This window comes from Gobio gobio (assembly GCF_949357685.1).
Source record: "Gobio gobio genome assembly, chromosome: 19".
Classification (NCBI taxonomy): domain Eukaryota; kingdom Metazoa; phylum Chordata; class Actinopteri; order Cypriniformes; family Gobionidae; genus Gobio; species Gobio gobio.
In genome coordinates, this window is record NC_137112.1 from 13998236 (window position 1) to 14021898 (window position 23663).

Below are 23663 nucleotides of genomic sequence, written 5' to 3' on the forward strand. Positions count from 1 at the left end.
CGGTTTGTTCATGTTAGTGCACAGTGCATTAACTAATGTTAACAAGATTTTAATAATGCATTAGCAAAGATAAAAAAATGCTTTATAAGTGCAGTTCATTATTAGTTCATGTTAACTAATGAACCTTATTGTAAAGTGTTACCGCATAATCTTACATTAATCCTTCACAAAGCTTTGATCTTTTTTAAGTCCATTTCTTTTCCACTGCTGGAGTGTGTGGTACTATAATATATCAGACTGGTGATATTATACTAGCCATTTACACAACAAGCAACTGTCAAATTAAAAATGTTATGTCTTCTGCAAAGCTAATAACTTCATTACTCTTTATTAAAATTAATTTTGATCTGCCCTTCATGCACAAATAATTGTGGACAGTGTTGGGGGGTAACAAGATTACAAGTAATCAGATTACTTTTCGATGTAACGAGTAAAGTAACGCAGTACAAGTAACGTGCATTCCATAATCAGATTACTTTATGTAACGACTAATGTGCATTACATAATCAGATTACTTTATGTAACGACTAATGTGCATTACATAATCAGATTACTTTATGTAACGATTAACGGCATTACATAATCAGATTACTTTATGTAACGAGTAATGTGCATTACATAATCAGATTACTTTATGTAACGAGTAACGGCATTACATAATCAGATTACTTTATGTAACGACTAATGTGCATTCCATAATCAGATTACTTTATGTAACGACTAATGTGCATTCCATAATCAGATTACTTTATGTAACGAGTAACGTGCATTACATAATCAGATTACTTTATGTAACGAGTAACGGCATTACATAATCAGATTACTTTATGTAACGAGTAACGGCATTACATAATCAGATTACTTTATGTAACGAGTAATGTGCATTACATAATCAGATTACTTTATGTAACGAGTAACGGCATTACATAATCAGATTACTTTTCTATGTAACGAGTAATGTGCATTACATAATCAGATTACTTTATGTAACGAGTAATGTGCATTACATAATCAGATTACTTTATGTAACGAGTAACGGCATTACATAATCAGATTACTTTATGTAACGAGTAATGTGCATTACATAATCAGATTACTTTATGTAACGAGTAATGTGCATTACATAATAAGATTACTTTATGTAACGAGTAATGTGCATTACATAATCAGATTACTTTGTTACAAGTAACGTGCATTACAAAATTAGATATGTAACGAGTAATGTGGATTACATAATCAGATTACTTTGTGTAACGAGTAACGTGCATTACATAATCAAATTACTTTATGTAACGACTAATGTGCATTACATAATCAGATTACTTTATGTAACGAGTAACGTGCATTACATAATCAGATTACTTTTCTATGTAACGAGTCACATGCATTATGTAATCAGATTACTTTTTTATGAAATGGGTAACGTGCATTGCATAATCATATGACTTTTTTATGTGTCGAGTAACGTGCATTACTTAATCAGATTACTGTCTTTTGTAAAGAGTAACGTGCAATACATAATCAGATAACTTTTTTATGTAACGACTAATGTGCATTACATAATCAGATTACTTTATGTAACGACTAATGTGCATTACATAATCAGATTACTTTATGTAACGAGTAACGTGCATTACATAATCAGATTACTTTTCTATGTAACGAGTCACGTGCATTATGTAATCAGATTACTTTTTTATGTAACGAGTAACGTGCATTGCATAATCAGATTACTTTTTTATGTAACGAGTAACGTGGGTTACATAATCAGATGACTTTTTTATGTAACGAGTAACGTGCATTACATAATCAGATTAGTTTATGTAAAGAGTAACGTGCATTACATAATCAGATTACTTTTTTATGTAACGAGTAACGTGCATTACATAATCAGATTAGTTTATGTTATGAGTAACACGCATTACATAATCTGTTTACTGTTTTTGTAACGAGTAACGTGCATTACATAGTCAGATTACTTTATGTAACGAGTAACGAGCATTACATAATCAGATTACTTTTTTATGTAACGAGTAACGTGCATTACATAATCAGATTACTTTATGTAACGAGTAACGTGCGTTATGTAATCAGATTACTTTTTTATGTAACGAGTAACGTGCATTACATAATCAGATTACTTTTTTATGTAACGAGTAACGTGCATTACATAATCACATAATCAGATTAATTTTTTATGTAACGAGTAATGTGCATTATACAATCAGATTACTTTTTTATGTAACGATTATCAGATTAGTTTATGTAATGAGTAACGTGCATTACATAATCTGATTACTGTTTTTGTAACGAGTAACGTGCATTACATAATCAGATTAGTTTATGTAACGAGTAACGTGCATTACATAATCTGATCACTGTCTTTTATAACGAGTAACGTGCATTACATAATCAGATTACTTTTTATGTAACGAGTAACGTGGGTTACATAATCAGATGACTTTTTTATGTAACGAGTAACGTGCATTACATAATCAGATTAGTTTATGTAAAGAGTAACGTGCATTACATAATCAGATTACTTTTTTATGTAACGAGTAACGTGCATTACATAATCAGATTAGTTTATGTAACGAGTAACGTGCATTATGTAATCAGATTACTTTTTTATGTAACGAGCATTGCATAATCACAATCAGATTAATTTTTTATGTAACGAGTAACGTGCATTACATAATCACATAATCAGATTATTTTTTTATGTAACGAGTAATGTGCATTATATAATCAGATTACTTTTTTATGTAACGAGTAACGTGCATTACATAATCAGATTAGTTTATGTAATGAGCATTACATAATCTGATTACTGTTTTTGTAACGAGTAACGTGCATTACATAATCAGATTACTTTTTATGTAACGAGTAACATGGGTTACATAATCAGATTACTTTTTTATGTAACGAGTAACGTGCATTTTGTAATCAGATTACTTTTTTAAGTAACGAGCATTGCATAATCACAATCAGATAATTTTTTTATGTAACGAGTAACGTGCATTACATAATCACATAATCAGATAAATTTTTTATGTAACGAGTAATGTGCATTATGTAATCAATTACTTTTTTATGTAACGAGTAACGTGCATTACATAATCAGATTACTTTATGTAACGAGTAACGTGCATTACATAATCAGATTACTACTTTGATGTAACTAGTAAAGTAACGCATTACTTTATAAACTCCAATATTAATGTGTACATTTATAAAGTAATGTGTTAGTATTCAGTTTAAAAAAAAATCTACAACTCTGATTGAAATAAGCCAGAGATTTTGTTAATGTGAAAGTGTGATTTGTAACCTCACAATTTTGATCAGATTTATCCAGCGTTTGCTATAAATGGACTCAGATCACATGACCTGAATGTGTACTGTGTGAAGTGATCCACACTGACGCCAAGCCAAGAGGGAATTAAATGAGAATCTTTCTGAAGGTCTTTGCACATAAAAGGGCATCGGTGGTCTTCTGTGCCATTTAACACACTTTCCCATCAGCTCTTTTGCTCTCAAAGTTTTTCCATTATGGTAACAAATATACCAAACAATGATTTGTGTTTTGTTTTTAAATAGAAAGTCTTCATTATTTAATATTTCAATAAATAGCATTAGAAGCAAAGAACCATTATTAATAACCGAGCAGCAAATCATCATATTTGAATGATTTCTGAAGGATCATGTGACACTGAAGACTGGATGATAATGTAATGATAAATTCAGCTTTGATCACAGGAATAAATGACACTTTACTATATATTCACATAGAAAAAAGTTATTTTACATTCTAATAATATTTCACAATATTACTGTTTTTACTGTATTTTGATCAACCTTGGCGAGCAGAAGAGACTTAAAATTGTTTGAATAATTACTTTTGACCATTAACAAACAAAAATTTCCACAATGATTATATCAGCATTTTTTTTTTTTTTTTTACTTTTAATATGGTTAAGTTCTTGTAGAATATTTTAGTAAAGGGTTAGAGCAGGCAAAGCACAACTCAAACCACATGTTGTTCCGGTGAGAGAATCATTGCACTCATTTGCTCATTATGTTTCGGCCTTTCTTAGAGAGAAATATGAAGGGGAGAAAGAAAAAAAAACATCCCCATAAAAGGGCATAAATGTCCATGTGTTGTGTATGATAATCCAAACCCAGAGAACTGTCAGTTTCTAGCTTTCCTTTTGTCTCAGGTGTCCATCAGTAACTGTAAAACATGTTCTGTAATCATCTGTAATGAGACAAACGGTGATTGCACAGAAGTATTATGATATATTTGGTCTCCTAATAAACTACAGCTGAACATTAATATTTAAATATGCACTCTATCTTATAACTAAAATCATAAAGGACACAAGATTACAAAAACACATACACATGCCTTTGAGCATCATTGTAGAGACGCATAATGTAAAAATGCACAATGTAATAAGTACTACATTATTATTGTAATAAAATGTTCATAATGTAATAATTTTGTCAAAATGTAAAAGTCTTGAGCTCATGATGTAATAAACTTTTTTACATTAAGAGACTATTACATTATAAACTCACCAAAAACATGTCATATTTTCATTATTGTAATAGCTTTTAAAACATTTAGTATTCCCTTACAGTACATTAAAAAAATACAGTCTTAAACTACCTGCGAAATGCAGCAGATTTAAATATTCGTGCTATTATTATTATTAATAAACAAAGCATTGGTATTTTTCAAATTTAGTGTAAAGGAATACCGATGCATTGTGTTCAATAAACATATAATAATAAATATAGCTGCAAGCAGCCATTGAGGGGTCAAGCCCTTTTGATATTTTGGATTTATGATTATTTTAAATCATGAATTTCATTGCACAGTTCACATGTTTTAAAGCTTGCTAAACACTGGATTTGATTGAGCAATCTTGCCATCATGCCACTCATACAACGGTTTGTTTTTGAAGGCAGAACCACAGCTGTTGCCTCTAAATGACACCACATTACGCACAATTTTATAAAGTTGTCCCACCCGGGACTCGAACCCACTATCTCTGGTTCAGGTGCCTTTTGCTCATCTTGTTGCACCGCTGGGCAGACATGCATTCACACAGCTGCCAAAGTTCCATACTTCAAGTGAGAATCCATTTAAAATGAAGACTTTTTATATAAATGCACAGCATGTTATATTTAAAAAGTTCTGTTTAGATCGTTCTCAGAAAGACTTAATGTCTGGAACAGAAGCAAATTTTACAATGAACCAATTAGCATGCTAAGATAACTAGCATAAATACACACACACACAGGCAAGGTCAACCTCGGAGATATATTTCTCAGGAATGGTAGGGAATATCAAAAATAATTTCTGTGTGGCTCAGCTCACATATCATCTGAGCCAATTTTGAACAAAATTGTATAAAATTTGTAGGAGTAGTGAAAAAACTGTTTTTCATTTGCTTCAATTTGACGGACAGTCACGTTTGGAAAATGACAAATGAGATTCGGCTTAAACCAAGAAACATAAAGGAACCACATTCTGGACTTTGTTTTCAAAAGTTATAAGCGTTTTTGCGGGAAAAAAAACGTATATCTCTGGAACACTAGGTGGCGCTGTGTTGTAACTTCTCAGGTACCTTCAGGACATGCTGTCAATCATGCATACCAAACTTTGTGCAGATATATCAAATACTTTAAAAGACATTGCAATTTATGACAAAATTCAAAATGGCGGACACTTGGTTTATCCGATCCTGGCAAAATTGGTGTGATACGTGGAAAGCATAGACACAAAGATTATGATTTTCTGACAAACTGTTCAGAAGTTATAAGCAAAAATGACCAGTATGTGGCACTGTTCCCAAATTTGGCAAGGACCCTCACATCATGGGTCCGATGGAGCGTACTCATTTTCGTTTTGATTGATCAAAGTTTGGCCGAGATACAGCCTCTGAACCAATTTTGGGTCATCCTTGTTCATTTCGCAACATCGTAACTTTTTTTTTCACCAGTAGTTCAAAAAATTCTGTTCAGTCATTTCTGTGCGGCTCAGTCCATAGATTCTCTCTGCCAAGTTTTGTAAAAATTGGAGAAATTTTGAAGGAGGAGCAGCAAAAAAAATTGAATGCTATACTTTTCAAAATGGCTGCTATTGGCATGGGCGGAGTCTTCATGTAAGATGTTAAATGTGATCAGTATAATGAGAGGAATCAGGTGGACTAAGTTCATTTTTCTGGATCAAATGGTTTAAAAATTATAACCATTTCAATTGTGAATTTTTGAACAACTGGTGGTGCTATAGAGTTGGTCCTAGAGACTCCAGATTTGGTCCAATTACTTTTCATGATCATCTCTAGAATTGTGCCAGATTTCATAATTTTCCTATGTTCCGTTGAAAGGGCTGCCATTGACTCCCATTTGGGAAGAAGAATAATAAGAAAACCAACAGCCTTCGGGGGCTTGGCCCCTAATAATACGAATACTTAAATGTTGCATTTCACATGTAAGGGAATACTAATATTTTTTATGTTTAAAAACTATTACAATAATGAAAATATGACATGTTTTGGTGAGTTTATAATGTAATAATTTTCTCAATGTCAAAATTGTTAGTATATTATGAGCTCATCATTTAATTATAGTTTGAGAAAATTAATTACATTATGAACACTTTATTATAATAATAATGTAATACTTATTACATTATGAGTTGCTACAATCATCATATCTTTCCAGCAAGTGCCTCCACGACTTTATCAATTATGCTGGAGTCCAAATAGGCGATGATTCCTCCTCGGTTGGCCCATCTGTCCACACCTTGACTGTTATTGTTGGGTTGGTGGTAGGTGAGTTCAGCGGTGTGACCCTTGAGGCGGGCACGCAGACACTCGCTCAGATCGGAGATGCCGCCGCCCAGCGCCCGCAGCACCGCGTGAGGAGCGCACGAGTCCCACTTGAACGTGCTGCCCTCTGACAATACATACACGTCCACCAGACCCTGGACCACACACAGGATCTTGTATCCCGCGCCGGACGCATACATCAGCGAGCCGTTGGGAAGCGTCGTGAGCGCGTCCTTCACAGTGGACCTCTCGCTGGAGCTCAGCAGCACCGACAAACACTCGCTCTTCTGTGGATTAGACGGCCTGTGCCGAGTGAACGAGCAAACATTCACATCTCCATATGAAACACCCCAGATGTGCTGGCCTTTCCATCTACAATCAGGACAAAATAAAGGCATTAAGTATTACAATGACCTACATATTTCATGAGGTATTAGGTTATGATACAAGGCTCCAGACTGTGGCCAAACGGTGACATTTTGAAACCTTTTTTCCTGCTGGTGCAAGTAAATTGTGTTAGAGGTCGCACTGGTGCCACCACCACCATTACCCGACTGATAAGACCTGCCATTTCTGTTACATATGAAAAACATCAAAGGACAAACGAAAACGAAAACTGAACGGAACCCGCACTACTCGTTTATCAGCTCGGAGCAATAACAATCAGCGCAGCGCAAGTTCATAAACGGGCCGATCTCGATCACGTGACACTGTTACTACACAGCGCTGGAGATCCAGTGAGAAAGTGTTTGAATTCACCACAGAATTAATAACATCGAGATCTAGAGGAAGCATTTGCCGCAGAATTCTCTGTTATAAACCACAGATATCAGATCAAACAGAGCTGACGTGGAGACCAAGAGAAACATTGAGCGAAGATCAGGGGTTTCGATCACAAATCACCAACATTCACCATGATTTACTGTAGCGACGCCACGCGATTTACTGTAGTGACAAAACACGATTTACTGTAGTGACGCCACACGATTTACTGTAGTGACGCCACACGATTTACTGTAATTACGCCACACGATTTACTGTAGTGACGCCACACGATTTACTGTAGTGACGCCACACGATTTACTGTAATTACGCCACACGATTTACTGTAGCGACGCCACGCGATTTACTGTAGTGACGCCACACGATTTACTGTAGTGACGCCACACGATTTACTGTAGTGACGCCACACGATTTACTGTAATTACGCCACACGATTTACTGTAGTGACGCCACACGATTTACTGTAGTGACGCCACACGATTTACTGTAATTACGCCACACGATTTACTGTAGTGACGCCACACGATTTACTGTAGTGACGCCACACGATTTACTGTAGTGACGCCACACGATTTACTGTAATGACGCCACACGATTTACACCACATGATTTACTGTAGAGACGCCACATGATTTACTGTAATGACGCCACATGATTTACTGTAGTAACGCCACATGATTTACTGTAGTGACGCCACACAATTTACTGTAGTGACGCCACACGATTTACTGTAGTGACGCCACAAGTTTACTGTAATGACGCCACATGATTTACACCACATGATTTACTGTAGAGACGCCACATGATTTACTGTAGTGACGCCACAAGTTTACTGTAATGACGCCACATGATTTACACCACATGATTTACTGTAGAGACGCCACATGATTTACTGTAGTAACGCCACATGATTTACTGTAGTGACGCCACACGATTTACTGTAGTGACGCCACACGATTTACTGTAGTGACGCCACACGATTTACTGTAGTGACGCCACACGATTTACTGTAATGACGCCACATGATTTACACCACATGATTTACTGTAGTGACAGTACTGTACAATACTGTAGTTTACTGTAGGCGTATTTACTGTAGTGACGCCACACGATTTACTGTAGTGACGCCACACGATTTACTGTAGTGACGCCACACGATTTACTGTAATGACGCCACACGATTTACTGTAGTGACGCCACATGATTTACTGTAGTGACGCCACATGATTTACTGTAGTAACGCCACACGATTTACTGTAGTGACGCCACATGATTTACTGTAGTAACGCCACACGATTTACTGTAGTAACGCCACACGATTTACTGTAGTGACGCCACACGATTTACTGTAGTGACGCCACACGATTTACTGTAGTGACGCCACACGATTTACTGTAGTGACGCCACACGATTTACACCACATGATTTACTGTAGTGATGCCACATGGATTTACTAAATTTACATAATATTTACATTTTTCCTATAAAAATTAGGTTTTTGATCATTACTGTTGTTAATAAAAGTTAATTTTATCAGCATATCAATTCAAGCTCAGTGCCGCGATGTTAAATTTCCAATAAACAAACAAACGTAATATTATTAATAACTGCACTTATTAACAAAACTATGCTAAACAAAAGTAGTTTTAGGATTAAATTAAACTACACATTTTCCTCCAGCACCACAGACAAACACAGACAGCAGGAAAAGGCTTCTGTCCCTTTAAGACAATGCACAGATTCATTTCATACTGTTACACATGAACACGCGTCTGTCAACTATGTTTTACGTAAGACACGTTCGCTAGGATACTCGCCAGGATGGGCATGTTGACATATTTTTGAGTGTGAATTTGTCCGTTCAAGCACAAGACTTAAAAGAGAATGTAATATTTGCGCGCTTCAGATGAGTGCACACTACACCCAATCTTCTCTCGGTGCATGCAAGTTCTCTTTCGTGTCTTAAACTAATTTAAGCCTTGCAAACATTCTAGGGTAATTTAACACAAATAGCAACATGTGCTTGTCAGGTCTCACCTACGCTCGCGCTCTCAACACCCGGTGATGACGGTGTAAATGACAGGGTCATGTTTGAGTATACAAGAGTGACTGTTTCGTCCAGGCTTTTTGATCGTCGCTGTTGTAATGTATTGGGAAGCTAGAATGTGTATCCATCGACAAAAACAGAGTAACCTAACTCAGTCTGTTGCTTTTATGCGTTACTTTCAACAAACCATATTATAGATGCGTCGTCAGATTTGAGATGAACCACAGTGCAAGTGCGTGCCAAACCGAGTGGAGATTTTTTACCGAGAACTGTTCCACCCCTAGAATTCTCTATAACCCATCGTGACAGATATGAAATAAGTAATCACTGCAGATCTTGAAACTCTTAATCAGTATAATTTTTCCATTCTCAAATAGTTTGAACTTAACATGAACTGTTGGATTTTTTGTGTATCCAACTCAAACAATCACTTCAATGATATTTAGAGATTTTATTGAGGTAGTTATATATTATTGTGATATTTACAAAGCCACTTAATTATTTTAGAGTGTAATAAAACCCTTTATCTGTGACTACATTTACACTCAGTAAAGCAGCACTCTTACCCTTTACCCGTGGAGTCTTTGCGGTTGAACGGCTGGTTTATGACACCCATGACCGGTTGACCAGTGGCTCGCAAGTAAACCCCAATCAGAACCAGAGCACACGGGAGTCCGGAAGGACAAAAGCCTTCATCCGGCTCCTCTTCCTCTTTCCCTTCAATGTACTGACTTGTGCCATCTGTTCAAAGAAATGAACAAAATACATCTGATAACCGGAACAAAAAAACAAAAAAAAAAAACAAAAAAAAAATCACACACACTAAGAAAAATTAAGGCACATAACTTGTTTGAACAAAATCTTTTGTTGTCATTCTCCAGGTGCTTTGTGCCAAACCGGTTGCCTTTTTACAGTTTTAGGTTTCAGTCATAGTTTCTGTAATCATGTTTCACATTAGCTTTTTTTCACATAGTTTTAACATGAATATCTCCTGTACATACCTGCAACTAGTGAACAACGACACACCTGAATGACCAGTTTCATAACTATAGCTGCTAATACGGTGCTATTATGTCCAACAAACAATTAGTTGGGCTAACCCGTCTTACTTCTCAGATTAAAATTAGACCAGTCCACTTTTTTTATGAAACAATGGCTCTAAAAAAAAGTTCATCAGTATTGATGAAAAACTTGTGTAACTTGTAAGACTAGTATAAGCAGAAAACTGTACATGTGAAAGTAAATATCTACACTGTAAACCCTAACGCTCAAAAGAATGAATTGGTTTGGGTCGAGCCAACACATTACAAACAAATTAGTTCAAACTAATGAACTTTTATGAGTATTTAGAACTTTTTTCTTCCAAGTTCTCAAAACTGGCACATTTTCAGTAATCTGAATTGTTTCATTGTTTTAAGTTTTATGAACGTCTTTCTTTTAATTTTGACTAACTTAAATTTAACTGAAACTGGGCTGGGATTTACATTTCCCAGCATGCTTTGCCATGGCACTCAAAAGGGACAGTAAATGCTAAAATTAAGTGTTATACAATGTTTTTTTGTGCAAGATTAATGTTAAGTGGCAGATTTAGTAGTGTTTAATGTTTTATAGGGTTTCCATCATGTGACGAGTGGAGCATGAGCTTAGTTTGAGAACAGATACATGTTAAATCTATTATATTGCTGTCCTTATTCAGCAAATGCTACCAAAGCATTGTGTAACCAATTAGTAGGGTTGGGTACCGAAACCCGGTGCCAAAACCCGATAACCGGTATGTACCGGACCGAATCAGAACGCAGATTTCGATTCCTCCTTTCGGTGCCAAAATTCAAACGTGCTTTCGTGCTTTGGCTGGCACCGAGCCAGAGACACGCTCAGTGCTGGTCACATCACAACTCTTGACAACTATTCAGTGTTTTCAACCACATCATGTTTATTCCAGGTTTCAGACATTTAAATGCTCATAAGTAGGCTACTAGCAAAAAACACACACTGATGTCTATGGAAGCGGCAATGACAATCCTTTCAGACGGTTATAATTTGACTAACGTTACGTGTTTTATTCACATCAGATACATGCACATTATATAGTAACTATATAGTTTACTCTATTCTTCTTCCAGTTCACTGGTCACTTACTTTCATGTATTTCGTGAGACGAGAATGAACTCAAGTGTTGTAAATCCGACAGATCCGATTCTGAGGCGCGCTTTATAGATCAACTAACACACATTCACTCACACATTTGAACATCAGATAGTTCGTGACACAGTTAAGAAGTTTGTGAATATTTTGAATAAAAAGAAAAAATGAAATAAACCCGATACAGCCGAGCTGTCAGCGCTATTGCGGCTGCTGTGTGTCATGTGAGAAACATGAGGCGTCGCCATGGAAACATTAAGGCGATGCGTTCTAAAATATTTAGCCAGAGAATATGATCATATTTCAAAATAAAGCTGAAGCTCGAAGCTGGTTTGTAGCATACCAAGAATACAGACGACTGCTGTTATTACTGTAACTGTATTTAGAGTTATATTAGGCCTGTTGTAGTTGGGTTAGGTTTTACTGTGAATTTGTAAATAAGTAAATTGTGTTTTGTATTTATTTATATTCATACATTTAAGTATACATTAAACTTTTAATAAATGGTTCAATTTAAATAAAAAATAAATAAATAAAAAGCCATTTAATGTCATCCACCTCGTTTTGTGGCATTTAAAAACAAAACAAAAAAAGTATCGGTTCAGGAACCGTTTAGGCACCGGAACCGTTTTAAAAGTATCGGTTTGTCACCGGAATTGAAAAAAACCCAAACGATGCCCAACCCTACCAATTAGCAAGATAGCATTTATTGAATTAGCTATTTAAAGCTAGTCAAGTTTCCACTGCTAAAAATGTGAGATTACATGATATTTTTAAATTAAATGTATGAATTAGCTTACTCAAATATCTCAAGTTCAGAGCAATGAAAAGGTATGATTACAAAATAAACATCAGCAAGTTCTGCTTACTTAAACTTCACATTTCTTAACGTAAAAAAAATGGCAACTGATTGCCTCAATTTTTTTTAGTTTTGCCAACATATTCAGGTTTACAGTGAAAGTTAAACAAATTGTTATTTAATTTTATGGACCAAAAATAACAAATACATTACCGATGGGATCAATCCAGATGCCCACATCGGCTGGGCTGATTGACAGCTGCAGAGATTCGGCCGCTTCGTCTCGGAGCTGAAGGTCCTGATGGATCGCCTTGCTCAGGAGGGATGCGGCGGCTTGATCACCATCCAGGACTTTAGCCAACAGAGCGGTTGTGTCCTCTTCATGAGCACAGACCGTCACAGTAACACTCTCCCCTGATTCACATACAAATCACACAGAAACTCCAGTTATTTATTTAATTAATGCATTGATTAGCTCTGAGTTTGAGTGTTCTTTGCCATCACAGAAGCATAATTATAAAAACACCTGCAAAATCGAATAATTTCTTGCAATCGGTAGTTAACAGCTGGCCCTGTGTGCTCTAGCACCCTGCAAACAGTTTGGCCATTTCCACTAGATGGCAGCAAATACTGGAAAAAAAAAATATTGTATGCAAGATTTATTCAAATGGATCTGAAGGGAGGAATATTAACTTTATAAATGTAATTTCCGCCTACCCAAATCTAAAGTATTCCCCATACACATATACAGTGGTATAAATGGAACATCCCAGTGTCACAAAACAAATTTTTCCAGTGTTTGCTGACATATGCTGGAAGCAACCAAAACTGTCTGCAGGGTGCTAAAGCACACAGGGCCGAGGATATACACTTTCAAAAAATATTTCACTTTCAAAAAAAAATCTATTTTGCCTATTTTGTTTGTTATTTTTTTACTATATTTTATACGTTTGTTTATTATGGCACAGACAACATATATTTAATCACTTTCAGCAGTGTTTTATGTAATTTCAGGGATTTCTGTAAACTAACGCTGTGATATTGCATTTATACCACTATGTGTATGGTGAGACAAATTTAGGTATTTGAATAAATCTTGCATATATGATAGAGACATAATTCTTTTTTTCAGTATTTGATGCCATCTAGTGGAAACATCAAAAACTGCCTGCAGGGTGCTAGAGCACACAGGGCCTGAGTTATAGATTTTATGTAACTTCAAAGGGGTCGAATAATATAACATAACATTGATTTAAACCACGCTTTTAAAGTGAATGCTTTTCTTAGAAACGTCTAAGTAAATAATACAATAGATAACGTATATAGACGTCATATCTACAAAATAGAAGTAATGTGGCACTAACCCAAGCACAGAGACTTCAATACTTGGTACAGAATACACAATGACAGTAACATTCGATAGATCGTTTTGGAGTATGAATGTGTCATTTTGAGTAGAAAATGTCCAGGGGTCCTTTCTTTGTACCTTGCTTAATACATCTGAGATGATTTGACAGATCCCGGATCTTTTAATAGTGATAACTGATCTCTGGCTAATTTGGTTCTTCAAACAAATTTGCATGTTGGATTACAATATCTGGATTAAGTTATCTGAGATTACTGCGCGTTCGTGTGTTCCCTGACAAGGGCAGGCTTATAGATACTTGAAACTACGATCAGCAATGCAGCTATTGGCTGGCGGCAAGACAGCAACGTAAATGACATCATATAATTAAAAAAGCCACCTGGCAAAAAACAACAACATGAATTTCTGGACCTTTATAAGGAGACAGCCAATTGACCAAACCAACATAAAAAAAGTTATAATAGAAAAATGAAATGTGCACTTTTTTTTAAACATGTTTAAACACAATTTTATAGTATTTGTACACCCTTTACAGTTTTATTTCAATGTTGTAATTAGCAATTCATTTAGTTTTTAATTCAATTTGAAGTAGATTTGTTACATGACACAGCATTAATTAAAGTTTCTTAACGGTCAAGATCAAAGCCACTCCTATAATATGTCACTGTTCAAATGAATGCACAGCTCAGAGTAGCATGTGTGTAAGACAATAACATTATAAAGTAATTCCATCAAAAATAAATCTTTCAATCAAGTGGCTTTGTAATACTAAAGTATTATACACTACATAATATTAATTTTCAAACACATTTTTGTATTATTATTGTCCCTGGTTCGGTAGGGGACTCTTGTAATAAAGTAGCGGTGGCTGGGATAGATTTCAAGTATCACCTCAAGATGCAATCTAATCCTGTTTACATGAAATAAGCTGCACCCGAACATGATTAATCTTATGGACCTGTTGCTATGACAGCAAGTCCAGGATGAGCTTCAAAGAACCAAACAATCCAAGATCATGCCAAATCATCAACACTCAAATCCAGCTAACCGAGTTAGCGAGGTACGAAGAACGGACCCCAGATGTCACAAAATCACAAGTTACTAAATCTAAAAACAAAAGCAATGATAAAACAGTGTAAATACAGCTGGAAAACAGCAACAACAACAAAAAAACTGCATGATGGGAACACCGGTCTCAGAAAAGTTAAGTAAGGGTTTACTTAATTTTATATTGTTGATATGTACACTTTAATTCCTACAACCTTGAATTGAGTACTAATATAGAATTTACTTTGTTTTTTAATTATCGTCTGAACTTACTTTTTTAGTTAAATTTAAATGTTTTATTTGTTTTTTCTGTAGTATTTACTTCACCACAGAATAATTTTTACCAGTGTGCTGTGCGCGGACTAAAATGCACTACACTTTTAAATTAAAATGTACTTAATATTTCTAGGTTTATGTGCAGTGCCTATAAAACATGTAAATGTTACAAGCAAATATATAATGAGTTACACTTTCCACCCAGTTAATTTATTACATGAATTGAATGTGCATATATTTAAAATTTAATTAATTTAAATATATTTAACTAATTTATCTAGTTCTCACTGAATTTTACTTGTATAAAGTAAAATGATGGTTACGTTAATCCATATTACTAAAATGAATTTTTTTTTCAGTGCAACAAACTGTGTCCGAGTTCTGTGTTAGACCGCACCCCCCCGAAACAGGCCGGACAAGACTGGTTTACGACTTAAAAGAATGCAGAGTTTTGCATAAGGCCATAGGAAAGACGTCTAAAGCCTGTAAAACAGACTCTTCTGCCTCAACATGCATCCCAGGACATTGCGTGTAAGATTATTATCGTCTTGCATAGTGTCTCTTGTAGGAGTGTGCGATATTGACCAAAAAAAAAAAAAAAGATATCTTGTTATTTTATCAATAACGATAATTAGACCATATTTTGCTGAGTGTGTTATTGTGCTGGTACCCTAGCAGGTTTAGGACTGCCATGGACAGCTGACTCCTAAAGCTTTTGATATTCCTCATTATTCTGTGCGGTGGTCAGTTCACAGCAGTGACAGAAAATCATCTTTTCCAAAAAGTTGAAATCGATTTTTACATTTTATGGGCATTTTTACCTTTATAGATTTTTTTTTAAACTAAAACCTTTAAACCATGAATCATCTTTTGTGTCAATTTCATTTTACTTTTTTTATTTCCATCAAGAGGTGAATCAATTTTTGGTCCAGATCTTGTATTGACAATGCAAGAGTCCAGCACTCTGTAAAGTCTCCTCCAGCACATCCCAAAGACTTTCAATTAATCTATCTATGAGATTCTGCTCCCTTCTGGAGCCTTTTGGAGTCTAGTGGCCAGTCAAGGAATTGCAGTTTCACTTCTGTTTTGGGTTCAAGAGAAACTAGGGGTGGTTGCCTCTTGGCCTGGATGATTCATGTGTGAAAATGATTCTGAGTTTGAGCCAGATGAATCATGACATTGTCATCCTGGAAAATGGCCATGATGTGTCTTCCTACATGGTTGTTCAAGAAATGAAAAGCTACACACCCCATCAGTTAGGGTTAGAAGAACTGTTGCCAAACATATAACATGCTAGAAACATAAATCACTGCAATAATGATCCCATCATGGACTCTTAAGCATTTGCCAATTTTAATCCAAACAGCAACTTTTTTTTTGGCCCGTGCAGTGTATATTCATACAACTCCTCATACAATGAAAAAAATCCTTTGATTTGCATGAACCACATAAACGGCATATTTCAATGTCAGAATGACATTGACGAGTTTGCAGGTATGAAAAGAAAGTGAAAGACAATTACACTTTATTCCCAGGCATGTCGTTAACACACCAGAATAGACATTTGCATTACGATCTCATGCCAAGTGTTCTTTAGGTCCTCCAATATCCTCATTACATACTCCATAATGATATCTATGATTTTTACTATCATCTCAACTCATCTAACAATTTGCCTACCAGGAACCGCGGCCACAAACTCCCCACTGGCTTTATCGGATATCCCATCTGATTTTAAAATGGTTTGCATAACCCCAAACCAAATCCTGTCATACACACCCCAATACACAATACTATGCTGTCTACAACAGAACGCTTAGATCCTTTATGAAATTATATAGTTTCTTATACAGCACAGCTGATTCTACCTTTTCCAAATAATCATCTAAACTACTTCTGCATGCAAAGAAATTTGTATTTATACTGTCACACAATCCACAATATGCCAGCTTTCCATATTTCAGTTAAAATTATGAAACTATGAAATCAAAATGGACAATTCTTGATTTTTAAATGGAATATTGCAGCATTTATTATAAATTATTTATTTGTGCAGATCATAATTTTTTTTATTCATATGCCTTGTGACTTTAAACCACTTTATTTTACAGTCCTGTTCCCCATGTACACATTATGTACTTATTATTATAGTAATTGCAAGAACTAGGTACGAACCCTGAAGCTACCCCTAAACCCCTGTATCAGAGTCCTGCACGGGTACCCGACGGGTGACCCGTGAATATTGTATAACTGTGGTAACAAACCAAGCACAAGCCGTTCTATCGAACAGTATTTTTGTTGTTTCCTGAGTTTGGTCTTTTAATAACATGGTCTTAGTACATTAAGCCACGTTAAGCATTTTTTTATAATGGTTTTCTATGGGAGGAAAACGCTTAACGTGTAATTTAACGCGTTGCGTTCATATTCTGGGCTCATCTGATGTTTTTGTACATAGTATATGTCATTAGTATTGTTTATTGAGTCCATAAAGACATGGATGAGTGAGTTCGGTATGGAGGAACTTGACTGGGCTGACCTCAACCCGATAGCACACCTTTGGGATGAATTAGAGCGGAGACTGCGAGCCAGGATTTCTCGTCCAAAATCAGTGCCTGACCTCACAAATGCGCTTCTAGAAGAATGGTCAAAAATTCCCATAAACACACTCCTAAATCTTAAAACTGTTAAACTGAGTTAAAACTGTTATAGCTGTAAAGGGTGGGCCAACTCCATATTAAACCCAACCGATTAAGAATGGGATGTCATTAAAGTTCATGTGAATGTAAAGGCAGGCATCTCGAAACTTTTGGCAATATAGTGTATTCCCATTTAATCCCACCGGTCACAATAGCGACCGTAAAAAAAAAATGTTTCATTTCTAAGGCTATAAAAATGTTACTGAATGATCTATCAATGCATTTCCAGCAGATATTGAACTAATAAAGGGTCTCAATGAAATATGTGCAGTGTCGCATGTTTACTGTAAATTGTCACATGACCAGAGCTGTTTACTTCCTGTTTGTGCCAAGAGAAGAGGATGGCAGCAGGAAAGCTCCCAAAGAAAAGGCTGGTAAAGTATGTTAACATAAAGATAGGACATAGATTTTTGGTACACATCTTGTTTAAGGCGTCTAGTATTGATATATGCATTTGCAATTACTCAACTTTGTTTAATGTGGTCATAGAACTCACAAACATGTCATCGGCAACAATAGTGACCGGTGGGATACCCCATTGTATCTACATACTAATACACATAGGCTAACTGTTCTACCTTACTTTCTACCTAATTTTACACACACACACACACGGTCACGTCTCCTCTGATGTCTGATCTCCCCACACACACACACACACACACACACACACAGACAGAAACTCACACACACACGGTCACGTCTCCTCTGATGTCTGATCTCCACACACACACACACACACACACAGAAACTCCCACACACACACACACAGAAACTTACACACACACACACACACACATGGTCACGTCTCCTCTGATGTCTGATCTGCACACACACAAACACACACACGGTCACGTCTTCTCTGATGTCTGATCTACACACACAGAAACACATACAAACACACACACACACACTCACACATGGTCACGTCTCCTCTGATGTCTGATCTCCACACACACACCCACCCACACACACACACAAAAAAAAAAAAAAAAAAAAAAAAAAAAAAAAAAAACACACACACTGCACAGGTCAAATAGTCGTATATTAAATCAATACAATGGTTGATACAACAGTATCCCACCGGTCACAATTGTGACCGATCATAAAACACACTTTCACACACTTTTCCATGAAAATTTCAAAAAATGATGATTGATTGTTTCAAAGGAATACTAATGACACATGATTTGGATATTTTTGTGTCTGGGAAAAATTGGGGATTAAATGGGTTAAGCGCTTTCAAAATAACTGGCAAGATATAGCTAACATGTATAGTTTAAAGCAGCTTGCCCTGTCAGATACTTGTGTTGACTGACAGATAAATACTTGCACTGTTTAATGCATTTGAGATGTGGTGTATTCCTCAGTGCATAACTAACATTTATAACTTACACAAAAAAGTATTTAGTCAGCCACCAATTGTGTAAGTTCTTCCACTTAAAGGTCCCGTTTTTCGTGTTTTTTTTTAAGCTTTGATTGTGTTTACAGTGTGCAATATAACATGTGTTCATGTTTCATGTGTAAAAAAACACAGTATTTTTCACACAATTGACTTATCTGTATACTGCTGTTTTCACTGTCCTCAAAACGGCCTGAGAATTTCCTCGTTCTATGAAGTCCCTCCTTTAGAAATACGTAACGGGTTCTGATTGTGCCAGCGGTTCCCGTGTTGTGATTCGACAGCAGCTTAGGGCACGTTGCCCGGGAAGGTCACGCCTCTCACCATAACAGGGAGATGAACGCGCTCAAACTACAGCCCCTGAAGGCCAAACAAAGGTGATTTGACTCCGGGATGAAAATAACAGCGTCTGGACGACATGGCGACAAACGCAACCGAACCGAACCGAACGCAACACTTCCTCTTCTCCACGAGGGAGCAACAAGACCACGCCCCCTTTTTCGCGTATTCTTGTGGGCGGCGGTTAGTCAACAAACTGTTCTACTGACGTAATTAAAGCAGGAAGTACCAGGATGTAGTCCAGACCGGCCGTTCGCTGTAGGCTTTGAAAGGGAACTTCTGTTAAATAAAATATCTCGCTTGGCATTGAACTTTGAGCTTTATAATTTTACAGGTATTATAAATGCTCTAACAGCAACATTACACACTAACTAAAGTTTGAAAAATGGGATCACGAAGAACAGGACCTTTAAAGATGAGAGGGCTGTAATTTTCATCATCGGTACACTTCAACTATGACAGACAGAATGAGAAGAGAAAAAGAATCCAGAAAAATCACATTGTCTGATTTTTAAAGAATTTATTTGCAAATTATGGTGAAAAATAAGTAATTCTTTAAAAATCAGACAATGTGATTTTCTGGATTTTTTTTCTCATTCTGTCTCTCACATAGTTGAAATACCTATGATGAAAATTACAGGCTTCTCTCATCTTTTTAAGTGGGAGAACTTGCACAATTGGTGGCTGACTAAATACTTTTTTGCCCCACTGTATGTCCATTTTGCTGTCAGGAGTGGATGATCCTTCTGCAAGTGAATCTCCACTAAAATTCAGTGAAAGCTGAATGAGCGCCGCCACGCATTCACACCAAACAGACGGAGCGCAATAGATTAGCAGTGCAATAATTCTGACATATTTCTAAAATATTTGTTGTTGGACAATAAATGTGCCATATGTGGAATTTTAAACCTACAAGTGTATTTTTATGAAAGTGCCCCTTATAATGGGGTAATGAAATGTAGGCTATGTAATTGTTCTGCTCTTTAGTTTTCATTTATCATTATTTTTGTTATTAGATTGTAATCTTACAATGTTAGAATGAAATGTACATCGTCATTTAACCAAAGAATACAGAGCCATTTCGCCCAGCCCTAACAGAAACACGTCACAGTAGGAAAGACTATGGTGTATCTTCCGTTTCACACCGACTTTAAGAGTCAAAGGTCAAGTGCCACAAGAGTGCTGAAATTTGAATACAATTGCATAGTGAAATCCTTCCAAAGCGCCTCAGGGTATAACTCACCAAGCCCATTCTCAAACTTGTTTGACTCCTCTCCATGAATAAAGCCATTCAATTCTGGAAACTATAACAAGAATGGAGAATGTTTAGCCCTCAACAAAAACTGATCAGTTTGAGTAAAATGAATTTTGATTTCAATGAAACGCTTTGAACCTGGGCACAGACATCATGGCGAATCATTTCCTGTATCACCACATCAGCAAGCGTCTTAAAGTCCTGGACAAATTTCTTGTTTTTGTCAGCTCCCGTCTTTTCCTGTACAAGGAGCTCAAAAAGCGCCGCTTCCTGGCGACAGACGCGTGCCACATTGGCGGCTTTTTCTGCCACGCTCAGGAGCAACCGCAGCAACTCTGCCATACCGGAGACCTGTGAACCACACACACACACACTGCACATAAGATCAGATGTATAGATGTTCATAATGAGACTGTTTTACAAGTAGGTCAGTTTCAACACAAAGTGAAAATCAGGTCAAGCTTCAAAAATATTAGCAACCTAAAAAAAGAACTCCAACTGGGACAAAAACACCCAAGGACAATGACAGACAGATGTAAACACATGAGTGGACTGAGTGCCCTGCATATGTCATAGAAGCAGCGAGTGTATGGTTTTAATGTCATGCAAGCCGTTTGTCCAACTTTGGACGTGCGTATTGGAAACGGAGCAAATAAATGCAAATAGACATGCAAATGTATGACACATCAATACATAATAAAATGATATCAGGATACAGTTGTCGATATTTTGATGATAACTTTGAAAAGCAATATAGTGGAGAGAGGGGCACAACCTAATGCTTTTTGACTTTCTCACTTTGTGTAAATGGGGTGCAGAGTATTTATTTTCCCCCACATTAATTTCACACATGGCTAATACAATTATGTGGTTGGGTTTCATTAATACAGTGTATATTTTTTTTCTTGATTTACCCCGAAAGAATGGAAGTGAAATGTGACAACATGCCCCATATGTGGGGTGCATTATAACATGAGCATATGACTAGTGTTGTAGTCAAGACTACCTAATCCGAGACCAAGACCAATGTGTGTTGAGACCAAGACAAGACAGGGCGAGACCAGCACTCCTTAAATTCATAAAGATCCACATTACCGCCTGAGAAATGATTTATTTTTAATCAATAAATATAATTCGAAGACACTATATAGAGCTGTTACCAATCAAATGAAATTACCCAATTACATTAATGATGTTAATAAATAAATCAGACAATGCACTGGCAATTTATTAATATCCCAGCCGTTGTGGTCTTGAAACAACCCAGAGTCCTCCAAGTCTGAGACCCGAGACAAGACCAAGTACAAATGTGGTCGAGACCTTCAAAACCTTCAAAAAATGGTCTTAAGACCGGTCTCAAGACCAAGACCTGTCTTGAGTACTACAACACTACATATGACAGCTTAATGTTATCTTATATAATAGAACAAATATATACAAGGCAAACTAAAATATGTTGTCAATAAAATACAATTATTAACATTTACATATCAAATAATGGCATTTTTTAATTATTAAAAATGAACTTATGTTTGAGTTTCACAATAAACACGCCGCAAAACACAGCATAATTCAAACCATAATAATAATGAATCATTTCTGAACTTTGACTCTCAGTTATATTTACCTTTTTCTCATGGTTTCTCAATAGAATACATAAAAGTATAGAATATAATATCATAGTTCTAATAGGGGCTCATTGTAACTCAGTGTGACAACATGCCCGGCCTCAGCAACTGGGATTTAAACCCGGCTAATGTTAGATCAGCATTAAAGAACTCTCAACTGTTAAATAAAAGATATAAGATTAAAATAATATCAGATTTGTCTAGTTTTAAATAAACACAAAAAACAGAGATGAAAAAATTACTTAAGAAATATACTTTTCCTGTGGTTAAATAACCAGTGATATCTTCCAAATAATTTTATTTATTTATTTATTATATAGTTTTGATAAGGCAACTAGTAAATACACAAAGTTTCGTCATGCTGGCATGTGTGGAACATTTTAAAACGTGTGTTACAACTAACCCCGCTCACCCCTACAGCTGTGGTGTTTTCAGAATGTTACACTGTTTACATAATCTCTACGGTTTACTCCAACAGACAGAGACACACACACAGACACACACACAGACACAGACACACACACACGACTTTCATAATTACCGGATAGACCTAACAAATAAAGTAAACACATAATAAGCGCAGCTCATACCGTTGAACTCAATCTGCAGCGGTGTCTTCCTGTGTGTCACTCACAGCACTGATACTCTCTCTGTCATAGCGCGCGCGCACACTTCATTTCTGGAGCGTGACCAGCGGATTTTAAAGCAACATAACGGAAACGCCTCGGAAATGAGAGCATTTCCCCTCTCATTGCGTCAAAGCAGGAGGAGGAGTTTGTTCACGAATACCACCCTCTGCAGGAGACGGAGACATTTCAGATAAACTTATATGGCAAGCCGTATTAACATTTAATCCTTAAAATGAACTAGTATCTTTTTGCATGCTACTTGTGGCTACTATTTTTTAGATACTAGTATCTATTCCATTAAAGGTGCAGTTTGGGATTTTAGCGGCATCTAGCGGTGAGGTTGTGAATTGCACCCCCCCTCCCTTTCGCACATAGAGAAACAGGCCCTTCGCAAGGGGGTGCACAGCCCTGTACG

The 23663-nt window shown here is 36.3% G+C and overlaps 1 protein-coding gene across 1 annotated transcript; it reads right to left on the minus strand.

The window, feature by feature from the left end:
* Window positions 1–3751: 3751 nt before the first annotated feature.
* Window positions 3752–23377, minus strand: inpp1 (inositol polyphosphate-1-phosphatase). The gene is made up of 6 exons (XM_079844972.1): window positions 23210–23377; window positions 21130–21342; window positions 20980–21040; window positions 12824–13024; window positions 10236–10410; window positions 3752–7211 (listed from the first exon to the last, which is right to left on the minus strand). The coding sequence occupies exons 2-6, from the start codon at window positions 21331–21333 to the stop codon at window positions 6719–6721; spliced, it is 1134 nt and encodes a 377-aa protein (XP_079701098.1). The 5' UTR covers window positions 21334–21342; window positions 23210–23377; the 3' UTR covers window positions 3752–6718.
* Window positions 23378–23663: the final 286 nt, after the last annotated feature.

What these genes read in the sequence shown, in the direction of transcription:
- inpp1 (XM_079844972.1), bottom strand. Translation starts at nt 21,333, where the DNA reads ATGGCAGAGTTGCTGCGGTTGCTCCTGAGCGTGGCAGAAAAAGCCGCC. An exon ending in CAAGTTTGAGAATGGGCTTG is followed by an intron (nt 13,025 to 20,979) that starts GTGAGTTATACC and finishes TATGTGAATCAG; the next exon opens with GGGAGAGTGTTACTGTGACG. An exon ending in AAAGACTCCACGGGTAAAGG is followed by an intron (nt 7,212 to 10,235) that starts GTAAGAGTGCTG and finishes TCCTGATTGTAG; the next exon opens with ATGGAAAGGCCAGCACATCT.